We start from the raw sequence: 13,425 nt of genomic DNA, 5'->3' as shown, positions 1-13,425 counted from the left end.
GCTGCTGCTGCTGCTGCTGCTGCTGCTGCTGCTGCTGCTGCTGCTGCTGCTGCTGCTGGTGGTATTGATGTTGTTCAGGACTGCTGAGTTTGGTAATGCAGCGCGTGACTGTGATGGTTATTACGCGGCTGAGTGTATGGAAGCCAAGCATGTTGATCAGGGCGGCCACGCCTGTGTCCCGCCCTTCCAGGTCTGTTCTGGCTGCTAGAGTTTTGATGTTACTCTTGAACGGGTGCGGTGGGCCCTGCTGGATTGTCAGCTCTAGTTATAATTGGCTGTGTGTCTGAGTTGGCAAGAATAGGGGTCACATTGGGTGTTGTACTGCTGTGTGTTGCCTCAGTTGGTGGGTCAGGTGTTGCCTCAGTTGGTGGGTCAGGTGTTGCCTCAGTTGGTGGGTCAGGTGTTGCCTCAGTTGGTGGGTCAGGTGTTGCCTCAGTTGGTGGGTCAGGTGTTGCCTCAGTTGGTGGGTCAGGTGTTGCCTCAGTTGGTGGGTCAGGTGTTGCCTCAGTTGCTGGGTCAGGTGTTGCCTCAGTTGGTGTGGCAGGTGTTGTTGCGACGAAGGTAACTTGGAGGTCCTGTAGGATGACCTTCATATCTGGAGCTGTGTCATAGCTTCCTGCAAACTTGTAAGATGGATAGATTCCGACCATATAGCTATATATGCTTGACCACTATCGGTACCTTGGCGTCATTGTCTGCTCTAACAAAGGGGAAGAAAGAGGCGCTCAAACAATATGGTTGTTCATGGGTGGATAAAGTTTTGGAAGGGTGGCAGAGGGTGTGGTACAAGGTATGGTGCCGGAGGTGGTGTGGGACGGGGGTGGAATAGGAGGGTGGACGGGGTGGAGGCTCGCTGGGTGAGTAGTGCCAGGGCCATTTCGTGGCCTTGGCTGACCCTCCCAGCACCGTAACCTCGGCCACACTTGAGCTCCCTCGTATAGCGTCACACCCCCCCCCCCCCCTCACAGACAGACATTAGTACTGCCTCACTAATGTCTCTCATGTTTACTCACTATAAAAAAATCTCATGAATGAACACCAAACATGATCTTAGAAAGTAAATTTTTGTGGCATAGGGAAATTTTTTTGGCATAGAGTGTGTTGTGTTCTTAAAACAAAGTATGGTGCAGGCGATGAGTCACAATAACGTGGCTGAAGAATGTTGACCAGACCACACACTAGAAGGTGAAGGGACGACGACGTTTCGGTCGTCGATCGACTTGAGAATGGTCCAGGACGGACTGAAACGTCGTCGTCCCTTCACTAACTAGTGTGTGCTCTGGTCAACAATCAGGAATTCATTAATGACAACAGATTTCATTACAAACACTTCGAGGTAAAATACATGGCACCCCAAGGGTACAGTAGTCTGAATGCTCGCAAGAGATCTTGAAAATTAAAAAAAAAATGGAACGAGGGACAGTGGGTGAACTCAAGAAAGTTATAAAAGCAGTAACTAATCAAGGAATCTCTTAGAAAGAAGGAGCAGGCTGAAAGCACGTTAGCAGCTAAAGGCGAAAAATTAATTACTGTATTTCATCCCTAAGGCCTTTCTACAGACCAAGAGTCATCACTAGGAAACTGTTTTTGTGGGATAAGATAAATGAAGGAAGGCGAGGAGGGTGAGCGAGTGAGTCTGTACGCTTGGATAATGTAGTTGTTTATGATAACATGAGCCTCTGTGAGAGAAAATGTTGCCGTCGAGGAAGGCAATGTGTAATAGTAAGGATCTGACATGGATGCAAGTACTCATAGAGGTATGGTATGGAAACTACAGGTGAGTAGTGGTAGTCTCCACCATGGGAGGAGAGCATCGCCGTGAACGCTACGCAAGAAACTGCCTCCACCAAGCACTCCTCAACAGTGTGTGTAGTATCATCAATTTTTACGTAGATTTAGATTTTTTGTCTTCAAGTATAGCTGCTATCCTAAACTGATATCCCACTTCTTTCACACAAGATTACAGCCTTCCTGCTGCAGTGTTGTGTGGGGCGTTGTGCTCACACCGTCCCTATAAACGTGGAAAAAACATGAATACGAAGTGATATTAAAATTCCTGAGGTAATTTTGTGAATATATCAGTTACATTTATCGTAATAATTCCTTGTTATATAAGCGTGCTAGATTGGTTGTAGGGAATCTTCCGTGTGTGTTTTTGTTCATTTGTTTGTAAATCTGTCTGTTTTCATGTCTGGTTGAACATATTTCTGAGGCAATAAATCTAGCAATACATTAGATCTTCACTGTCATCCCAAAGGAATATTTACCGGATGACGCCCTTGTGAAAGGACCAGTGTACCAGACCTGTATACCAGGCTGGTACCAGACTAGTGCCTGACTGGTACCAGACTGGTACCAGACTAGTGCCAGACTGGTACCAGACTGGTGCCAGACTAGTGCACCAGCCGAGTAGACAAAATGAGCGTGTATCATTTGGCTGTTGACACGGGGGATGACGTTGTGTTTGCGGGGCGTACAACTGGAGGCTGTTAGGTGACGAGGGCCCCTTGAAGCGGCATCCGGGGGGCACCAGGTGGAGGCATCTACCCTCCCTGCTGCTGCTGCTGCTCTCCGCGCTGCTACTGCCTCATTACCGCCTCGTCCTGCAAGTCAGCGTAGCGATAGTAATTGCTGGCGCCAGCTGGCTACCTCCCCCCTCTCCCCTGGTCGGGAGGTGGGGTGCTGGGGAGGCAGGGAGGTAGGGGTGGTGGGGAGCAGGGGCGGGGTGCCGGGGAAAGTGAGCTCTTAGCGTGAACGCGTGCGTGACAGTGTAAGCTTCACGAGCAAGTGCAGCTGAGGCCACCCAGTCATTCCTTGTGTGTTTGCATGAAAACGAATTTCCAGTGAGGTGTGTGAGTACACGGAGAGCAAGTGTGTAAGCAACCACCAGGATGATGGTGTACGGTGTCAACACTGGCGTATGATGACGACACACAGTATAAACACTGGCGTATGATGACGACACACAGTGTAAACACTGGTGTATGATGACGACACACAGTGTCAATACTGACGTATGATGACGAGACACAGTGTCAACACTGGTGTATGATGACGACACACACTGTCAACACTGGAGTATGATGACGACACACAGTGTCAACACTGGTGTATGATGACGACACTGTAAACACTGACATATAATGACGACACACTGCTTGTCACCATATGCTCGGGAAAGTTATATTAAAACCCAACGCGCTAATGCTGGTAACATTGACTCTACGCATACTCGTAACTAAAGAACTTTCGCTTTATAATTATACTCCATAAATATTACTATTACTGTTTTATCACAGTCAAAACTGGAGGAGAAAACAATGTAATAGTTTTAATCAGGATCTACTTGGTAATGTTCCATCACGGTGAGTAGTGGGTGAATGTCGGGAAGCCTTAAACCATACTTGCCAGGTACCTGGTTGATACCTGGCTGATGGGGTTCTGGGAGTTCTTCTACTCCCCAAGCCCGGCCCGAGGCCAGGCTTGACTTGTGAGAGTTTGGTCCACTAGGCTGTTGTTTGGAGCGGCCCGCAGGTCAACAACACAACACAGGTAGACTCCACTATGGGCTTGGGGCCCGGGCTGGCAGCCTCTGGTGTACACAAGACTTGTCAGCGACACACAACACTAAGAGTGAATATTGGGCTCTCTCAGGACGATGGGGCCATAGCACACGTGCAGTGGCTGGAACACGTGCAGTGGCTGGAACACGTGCAGTGCCTAGATCACGTGCAGTGGTTGGAACACGTGCAGTGGCTGGAACACGTGCAGTGCCTAGATCACGTGCAGTGGCTGGAACACGTGCAGTGCCTAGATCACGTGCAGTGGTTGGAACACGTGCAGTGCGTAGATCACGTGCAGTGGCTGGAACACGTGCAGTGGCTGGAACACGTGCAGTGCGTAGATCACGTGCAGTGGCTGGAACACGTGCAGTGGCTGGAACACGTGCAGTGGCTGGAACACGTGCAGTGGCTGGAACACGTGCAGTGTCTAGAACACGTGCAGTGTCTAGAACACGTGCAGTGTCTAGAACACGTGCCTTTGTACAATTGTTGTACACACATTTACATGGAACACGGCTACTGAAATGAGAACTTAACATTTCAAAGAGCATTTGCTGTAAAACACTTTCAGAGCAACCTGTGTACTTATCTCATATAGAGTGACAGAGCACTTATACAAAATCCTGCCAAAAACTACTGAAAATGTCAATATTTGTAGTGGGAGAACACTTATATTGGTACAGGAGACTATAGTGATGGTGTGTTGTGACAAGGTTCACCAGCACCTCATGTAGTGACACTGATCGCTTGCTGTGACGCAAGGCGTGTGGAGGTCAGACAGACAAGGTGACCTACAACATTACCCGTGATACAGGGGACTTGAGTGAGGGGGGGGGGGGATAAAACCCGGTACAAATATCGTCATTATACGGGAGCCGGTCGGCCGAGCGGACAGCACGCTGGCCTTGTGATCCTGTGGTCCCGGGTTCGATCCCAGGCGCCGGCGAGAAACAATGGGCAGAGTTTCTTTCACCCTATGCCCCTGTTACCTAGCCGTAAAATAGGTACCTGGGTGTTAGTCAGCTGTCACGGGCTGCTTCCTGGGGGGTGGAGGCCTGGTCGAGGACCGGGCAGCGGGGACACTAAAGCCCCGAAATCATCTCAAGATATCACTTGTTCAGTCGTAGAACTTAAATCAGTATTTCATGTCCTTGAATTTGTAATTGTGATGACAATAACTAATGTCTCTTCCACAAATTTGTAAAAATAAATTGCGAGTTTCTCTGTAAGCCTCCAAGTCGCCAGGTTGGATGTCATCGCAAACTTTCATCTCGACCAGAACTACCAAGAAACTTTTAGGTTGTTGAAGATGTTAAGCTTGCAATATGTGACACTGCTTCACGTAAAAGTAGTTGACGGAATTATCCCTCTCATAACTTGCACAGGAAGTGTTTTACTGAACTTATAAGTACCCACTTACCCAAGCTTTCCTTGCATTGATTATCGAAGTGTATCACTCACACGTAAAGGCTTCCTTAGGATTCCTTCACCTGTTACCGGCTACGTCATTCCTTCCCCTCTTACCGACTGTGCCACAGTGTATAACCATATATTTGCATATCCAATTGTACAGTCTTGTTTATATGTAAATGAATAATGACAAAGTAAAAGTTTTTCGAGATTTCACGACTGAAAAAGTGATGAAGCTCTTAGTGTGGTGACGTCAAGAACTGACAGGGGCCCAGAGAACAAATGTTTGCCGAGTTGCAGAGGAAATGAGACAGCATTCAATGCTTTTGGCAGCGTGTTAATCAAGTAGAGCTTGTAATCTAGTTTGGTTATTTGGAACAATACAAATGTCAGCATAACTGATGACAGCTTCGTCAGCTAGTGTAGGAATGTCAGTTATTAATATGTGCACCAAGATATTGAACAGTGTTGGGCTAAGCACTCAACCCTGAGGTGTACCCAACTGAAAATGTGCAGAAAGTTACTTCCATTAAAGAAGAATGAGGCGGTTCTGTTACACTGGTACTCTCCTGAGCCATGTCAACAGCCTTCCCTTCACTCCGAAAGAGGCTAGTTGTTCTAAGATTAGTTCCGTGTTTGCTGTATCAAAAGCAGTTTGGTGATCAATAAATGCCATCTGAGAGCGTAGTCGCTGGCTAATAAAATATTCAACAAAGTTTGAGTGCTTCTTCCGGGAAGGAAACAACAGAGGAGTTGGGGTATAATTTGAACCATTAACTTGTCGAGTATATAATCCTCTCAAGAAGTTAACATATACAGGATGTCAGAGAGAGATGGATCTGAATTGTGTGTCCAGCGGTCAGGTAAGACACCCTTGCTTCAGACACCAGACTTCAGACATGCATTCCTCAGTTCTAGCCGAGGAATGTGTAGCAGACCAGCCAGTACTCTCGTGGTACTGGCCTCATCTCCAGGAGAACAAGACAAAAAAAAAAGAGAAGAAAAAGGCATAATATTACTTAAAGACACATTAAAAAGTCCGCCACGGGCTCCCCGTAACCCACGCCACTTGGATCATTTTGTCCCCAGTGGCTGCATCTTAGACAACAACAACAAGACACATTCTTAACACCAAGGAGATGCCACATTTTACGACTATTTTTAAACGTGTTTTTACTTTACCTCGAAGTTTTTCAACATTTTCGTCGATATTAATGATTCTGGCCCCTCCAGCGTCTTACCCAAGTGTGTGTGTGTGTGTAAAATGGGAATGTAATCACCACCACACAATAAAGTTACGTATACACAACATATTTGGTATAGGGTGGGTCCAGGAGTATATTGTGCACACGTGTATGTGGCCAACTCTGGGTGTGCTCCCCAGTCACCAGGTGCCGGACATGATAAGGAAAATAACACAACGTAACACAACCAGTCCTTTACGCAAATATTACGGTACTCTGTCATCATAAACTTTTAGGCTGTCACAAAAGATAATAATAATAATAATAATAATAATAATAATAATAATAATAATAATAATATTAACAAAGAAAATAATTTTGAAGCAATGGAGTGACTTGAACTTGGCAATGGAGTTCAAGTTACTCAATTGCCTCAAAATTATTTTTATTTATATATCACGCAGTCCCCCCCCCCAATGCGCTGTGGACACCAAAGCCAGAGCGCATGGGGGGGGGGGTCTGGTAGCTGAGTGGACAGCGAGCAGGATTCGTAATTCTGTGGCCCGGGTTCGATTCCCGGACAAGGCAGAAATAAATGGGCAAAGTTTCTTTCACCCTGAATGCCCCTGTTACCTAGCAGTAAATAGGTACCTGGCAGTTAGACAGCTGTTACGGAGCTGCTTCCTGGGTGTGTGGGAAAATAAATAAATAAATAGTTAGTAACAGTTGATTGACAGTTGAGAGGAGCAAAGAGCAAAGCTCAATCCCAAATTGTCTATACAGTATACCTAGGTCATAAAAGTATTTGTGTGTACGTCTGATACCATACTACTTGTGTTAAGGAGGAATGTATATGTTTATCTCTCAGAATGTTTGGTAATATGTTTATTGTTTGTGATGTGTGTCTATGTATGTATTAACACGATGCACTGAACGGGGTGAGAATAGCTTGAGCTACCTCATCCCTTTGTGTGTATTTTACCTCAATAAACTTATTTCAATTTCGATTTCAAGCTCAATTCCCGCAAAGCACAACTAGGTGAATACAAGACAAAGCATACTCAAGCCTTGGGGTGCCCTATACGCTGTGCGACACAATTCTTCACTTATTTATATCTGCAAGAGATAAGGTTTATTCCAGGTTGGAGGCCAGACGCGTCAGGGTAGACTCATTAAATATTGCAGGATTAATTGAGATTTCATCTGGAGTGTCATAGCGGGGTCAGGGTCAACACTGCCCCGCAGACTCTCCTTCACGAAGTCTGTGGATGTGAAATTATTTACCCCGAGTCCGTAGTCCTGTTGACTAAGCTCTCACAAGTCAAGCCTGGCCTCGAGCCGGGCTTGGGGAGTAGAAGAACTCCCAGAACCCCATCAAGCAGGCAGTCTTGGGGCATTTGTATAAAAGATGACACATTTACATTCTAAGAGCAAGCATTTGGTTAGTGGTCGAGATAATGAAGAGGGAATATGGTTATATATGGTGGAGATGGAGGGGTGTGTGGAGGAGGACAGGGGGTTGGGGTCGAGAACGAGATGGGGAGGGGGGGAAGGATTTTTTTAGGGGGGGAGGGAGGATTTGGGGTGGCGTGAAGAGGGAGGTTGGTGAGTGTGGCCTCTGGCCGGGCTCGGGGAGTAGAAAAACTCCTGACATACTCTCCAGGTATGCTCCAGGTGTGGGACGGAGACTGGGGACGGGGAGTGGGGTTTGTGGAAGGGAGCCGAGGGAGAGCGTGTCCTGGGTATACTGGGTCGACGCCCATTTAGTAAGGTATATCTAATAGTTAACCTGGAGGATCTTCCCAACCCTTCCTCTCACCTAATGCGTCGCAGTGTTAACGGAGTGGTCTATTCCTGCACAACGCGACATTCGTAAAAGAGCACCGTAATATTGAAGTTTTGTATGCATCGGCCTATAGGTTAGGTGGGTTGGTTAGGTTCGTTAGTTTCTTCTTAGGCAAAACAGTTTCATTTTCTAGCGAGTGACAAGTGGAGAGTTCGAGGTGGAATAGACACTCAGGATCTGCTCCTATCCCACACAGGAGACATCTCCCGTCACGCAGGATGCAGTCGCACCTCCACACATCTCCAGTATCATCTATTGATACTGGTAATGGCTCAAAAAGGCCACCACTTACGGGCTATTCATGCCCGTGCCACCTTTTGGGTGGCTTAATCTTCATCACTCTTCAATCAATCCTGTCCCATGATAACTGCTGTCTCACCTCTCCCTGTGAAGATCACCTCACTCCTACCTTCCTCTCTCACTCTTCATGAGTGATCTGCCTACGCTTATCTTGACTCGCCAGTTTTACCACTGGGAAAAAACCCTGTTACTTATTCACAGTGAGTGGATGGGGTGATGAGTGATGAACAAGACGTGCAAGTATAAGGCTCTTGATACTGATACCGACCCTGGCGTGAGGTTGTGCCTCATAGTTCTCAATGTGTCACCGCCACTATTGTAAATTCACATTGATACTCATAATGTATTATATCTCATGAAACACATCGTGCAATTTTAGTACTTCTTCCCTCAGTTCCAGTTATTGCAACAATGCCTCTGGAACAATATCACTTATCACCTGCGTTGTTCCCTAACGTTCCACAGTTGACTGTCACGCCAGTGTTCCACGGCATACATCCCCGCGTGAAGATAATTCCTTGGAATGGGAATTACTGTGATTCCTCAGTTCACTGTGAATACCTTGCTCATTGTCTGCACAATGGTCGCTCGTCCCATAAACCGTGGACGGCTTAATATGGGCCGCCCGCCGCCCGATCTTCTGGACAAGGTCGCCAGTTGGCTTCCTGGTACAGCAAGTATATACCTTCCTATATACCTTGCTATACCTTCCTGGTATAGCAAGTTGGTACAGTAAGTATAAATATGACATCAACGTGACCTCACACACCTTGTGCACATCATATAAGTTGGGATAGGGTCAGGTTGGGATAGGTGAGGTGAGGTCGGGTCAGGTTAGGCTGAGATAAAGACCAGCGATGACGAAGAGGGACCCATACTTTTCTCAGGTCTTAGATCCCAATAATTCCCTCACCCGACGCACGCCAAGGCTCACTCCTCACCTCTTGCCAAGGAACTTCTCAAGTTCAGACAGATCTGGGCCAGAATTTATCAAGCATTTACGCATCTACTTACGAAACCTATACATCTTATGTTAATCTTGACGGCTTTGTTTATTAAACAGTTTAAGAGTTCGGAAGCACTGTGAGGAAATTTAAAACAATAATATACTTGGGTTATGAAGTCTTCACGCTGGTAATCTGTTTAATAAATGTAGAAAAAGTCGCCATGATGGTTGAAAGATGTACAGGTTTCGTACGTAGTTGTGTAGATGCTTGGTGAATCCTGTCCCTGCTTCTGTTGGCAGTCCGTTCTCGCCAGCGTTCCCAACGTCAAGAAACTATCGTACTAAAGTGTCTTATCCTAAGTTACTAGAGGACCCCGCGAACAGAAAACGGGACGTTATGTCAATTTGGCGAGCCGCTTCCATTTTCTAGTACAGTAACACTGTTGAATGTCACCATTGGTCACTGTAATCAAGTACGGCTGTTATTGTACAACTGTGGTAACACTCGCTGTAATGGTGTTATACATTGACTACCTAGATGGAAAGTAACGTAGTTCAAGTTCAAGTATGTTTATCGAGACAAGAAAAAATACATCTCAAAGGGATAGAGTAGCTTAGGCTATTTCTACCCCCCTAACGTAGTGTAGTAACGTAGTGTATTATGTGTGAAGGCGTATTGGTACCAGCTAGTAATGCGTAATTGAGTGCCTTCAACATGTGGCTACCAAGGTAACAACACTCAAGTGGAATACATTGTGTACTGAACAAATCCACAAGGGCCGCGACGAGGATTCGAACCTGCGACCGGGAGCATCCCAGACGCTGCCTTAATCGACTGAGCTACGACATGGTCATCAAATTGTTCATTTGATGCATTACGCTATTGTGGTTTCTGTGTGTATTGTATATTGAACTTGTGGCCAAGAGACTGACTGATTAGTGGATTTTTTTTACCTCAGAAAAGTCGACTCGGTTAAAGTGGCTCAGAGCATATATAGTGTGTGTTAAGTGTGTCGTCTGTGTACAGAGGTTGAAAGCAGTTAACCACGAGTTGCAGTGAAAGTTAGAATGCTGCACACCATTCTAACTGGGCAGGCTAAAGGTAAAGCAGAGATGTGCATTATTTGTTTGCGAACGGACTAAATATATTCACCGTGACCAAATATATTTATATTTAATTAATTTGACTTTATGTATGTTTAACATTTGTATAAAATGTTAATGTTAAGTCATCACGCGACTTAGTAATGGTCCGCGACGGACCGAAACGTCGTTGTCTCTCTATTTTCTGATGTTTGGTTTGATGTAACATTTTCTGACGTTGATGTTTTCATTTGCAGGTAAGTAGAGAGAAGTGGGTGAATGGCAGCGTGGTGTATAATGAACAGGAGATGGGTGGACTACATGGTTCTGCAGTGAGAAACGTAAGTAGTGGCTGGCACCCCTCACTGACCTCTTCCTGTTCTATACGTGTTAGTATAACCCTTCTTACCTACTTCTTATACTTCACTGGGTATTACCTACTTGTCTTTGGTGTTTGTAAGTAGGAATAGTTTGGTGTTTATGGGCCTCTCTTGCTCTTTATCAAGACTGGTCTGGTGTAAGTACGATTGGTAAATTGTTGCTTGCCACAACTTGACAGGTGCTTGTCAGGTCATGAGGGTTTGACACCTTTACACAGGACCTCTACAGTGGTGGCCTGTTTGTGTAAATTGCCCGTTTAAGTTGTCATAGTTCAGCATGTCCTTTGAAACTTGCTTGTTCCGTCATGTATTAATGTACTTGGCCTTATCTGTTAGTGTTGATATTATGAATAGTGTCCTGCAAGGTCAGGTTTCCCCAACAGATATAATTAATTTGCATCGAAACAAGAATTTTAGTTTTACTCTGTAACCTTGAGGTTACCTTGAGGTGCTTCCGGGGCTTAGCGTCCCCGCGGCCCGGTCGTCGACCAGGCTTCCTGGTTGCCGGACTGATCAACCAGGCTGTTGGACGCGGCTGCTCGCAGCCTGACGTATGAGTCACAGCCTGGTTGATCAGGACTGACTGTAGGTCAGTCTGTTGAGGACTTCCTCGCCACAACGACTGTCACACTTTATATTTGTTACTCAAATGTGTGTAGTAGAAGGTGAATGTCTCGCAGGTAGTTATCTTGAGATCTTGAGGTTATCTTGAGATGATGATGAAGATTAAGCCACCCAAGAGGTTATCTTGAGATGATTTCGGGGCTTTTATAGTGTCCCCGCGGCCCGGTCCTCGACCAGGCCTCCACCCCCAGGAAGCAGCCCGTGACAGCTGACTAACACCCAGGTACCTATTTTACTGCTAGGTAACAGGGGCATAGGGTGAAACAAACTCTGCCCATTGTTTCTCTGCCGGCGCCTGGGATCGAACCCAGGACCACAGGATCACAAGTCCAACGTGCTGTCCGCTCGGCCGACCGGCTCCCGCAGGTGTGTGAGTATTCCTGCTCACTTAGCAATTTTGTGAAGGTGAATGTAGCTCCACAGCCTGACTTAGTGCCGGAGGAGATATGTACCAGGGGCCAGATTCACGAAGCAGTTACGCAAGCACTTACGAACCTGTATATCTTTTCTCAATCTTTGGCGACTTTGATTAAAATTATTAAACAGTTAATGAGCTCCGAAGCACCAGGAGGCTGTTTATAACAATAACAACAGTTGAACGGGAAGTTTTCATGCTTGTAAACTGTTTAATAAATGTAACCAAAGCCGTCAAAGATTGAGGAAAGATGGACATGTTTGTAAGTGCTTTCGTGAATCTGGCCCCTGGTTCTACAGTAGGGCCTTATCGACGTGTAGTGATGATTGGATAACCTTCTAGAGCTTACGGACAATAGTTCATGGCAGATAAAGACTGAAAGCTATGGCAGGTAAGTATAACAAAATTATTTATATGAGAACGTAGAATAATAAGTGGGCTGAGTGCAGAAGACGCCCCGTTAAGAGGGATGTGTGAAAGAAAGATGAATAACCCTTCATTTTCCAGCTCAAATTTTGGTCATTGTAGACGTCAAGTGCAGCGAGAAGGTAAGTGGAAGTTACTTCTCGAATGTTCACCCCCAAACGCAGCATTTTTTCAGGCTGAGAATGTGATTGGAAATATTGACATACTGGCGGGAGAGAAGTGGTGGTGGTGAGGTGGTGGTGACTCTCTGTGGCCAGTGGAGCAACACCGCTGAGCTTAAAGAAGCTTTTGCTTGGGGCAACGCGCTTAAAGTGGGATATACTCTCTAGTTCCCACACTAGTATACTAGTCCCACCCTCCCCACTACACCCTTCCCACATTAGTATACTCTCCCACACACTAGTATACCCGCCTCATACTAGCACACCCCTCCCACACTAGCACACCTTACCTATACTAGTGTAATACCACTATTGTGACAGCTCTAGATACCATAAATATGACCAATCAGTATAGACGCTCAGATGATCTGAGCTCTGAGTAGCCAACTGGAGGGAGGGAGGGAGGGAGGGAGGGAGGGAGAGAGAAAGAGGGAGAGAGAGAGAGAATGTGAAAGAATGAATGTGAATGAATAAGTTGGGAGACGGGAAGAGAGATTGAGAATGTAAGAGAGGAGAGAAGGAGAGGTAATAACTGCTACTCTGGACACACACACACTGGAGTTGCCGCCACCCTGAGAGACCAGACAGGTCACCGCGAGATAAAGAAGCCAGGACAATTACCTGGTTGATTACCTGGTTTGATTCTATTTATTACCTACATTTCTGTCGCTCGTCTGAACGTGATTAGTTGTTGATATTCTTGCAGGGCAGATGTGTGGGCCGGAATAAATGGCTTAAGGATCCTGGACTGACAAATGAATACTCCTGAAACCACTTGTGGTTACTATACAGGAGGAGCAGAGCTGGACACCAGTACTGGCCTCACCTTAATAGGGGAAGGGATAAGGGGTGGGGGGTACCTGGCAATTAAGGGCAGCAGGTCATGGAGGAAGAGAAGGGTAAGCCCAGTATAACGTCGGCAGCTGCCATTAATAGTCACGGGGATGACAATTTATAAACACTGCTTTATTTAGCACCTTAGAAGGATACTCCATAACTATAAGAACTCCACCAGGGCCGAGATGAGGGTTCGAACTGTGAGACGTTCTGTATACCCTAACTATAGTTCCCTAATATAGGCAAATGT

General features: G+C 46.1%; 1 protein-coding gene across 12 annotated transcripts in view; it reads left to right on the top strand.

Moving 5' to 3' along the window:
- The window catches only part of pum (pumilio), a 285,433-nt gene that overhangs the window by 39,330 nt on the left and 232,678 nt on the right, over window positions 1–13,425 (top strand). For 8 of the 12 annotated variants that reach the window (XM_069310781.1, XM_045769383.2, XM_069310779.1 and 5 more), the window contains exon 4: window positions 10,590–10,673. The exons of the other annotated variants lie outside the window; for them this stretch is intronic. In XM_069310781.1, the coding sequence (XP_069166882.1) occupies window positions 10,590–10,673 (84 nt within the window). The remainder of the gene's footprint in view (window positions 1–10,589; window positions 10,674–13,425) is intronic. 12 annotated transcript variants of the gene reach the window in all.

This window comes from Procambarus clarkii, chromosome 68 (genome assembly GCF_040958095.1).
Source record: "Procambarus clarkii isolate CNS0578487 chromosome 68, FALCON_Pclarkii_2.0, whole genome shotgun sequence".
NCBI lineage: Eukaryota > Metazoa > Arthropoda > Malacostraca > Decapoda > Cambaridae > Procambarus > Procambarus clarkii.
The sequence above is the reverse complement of the archived record's forward strand: the minus strand, read 5'-3'. Positions and strand labels throughout refer to the sequence as shown.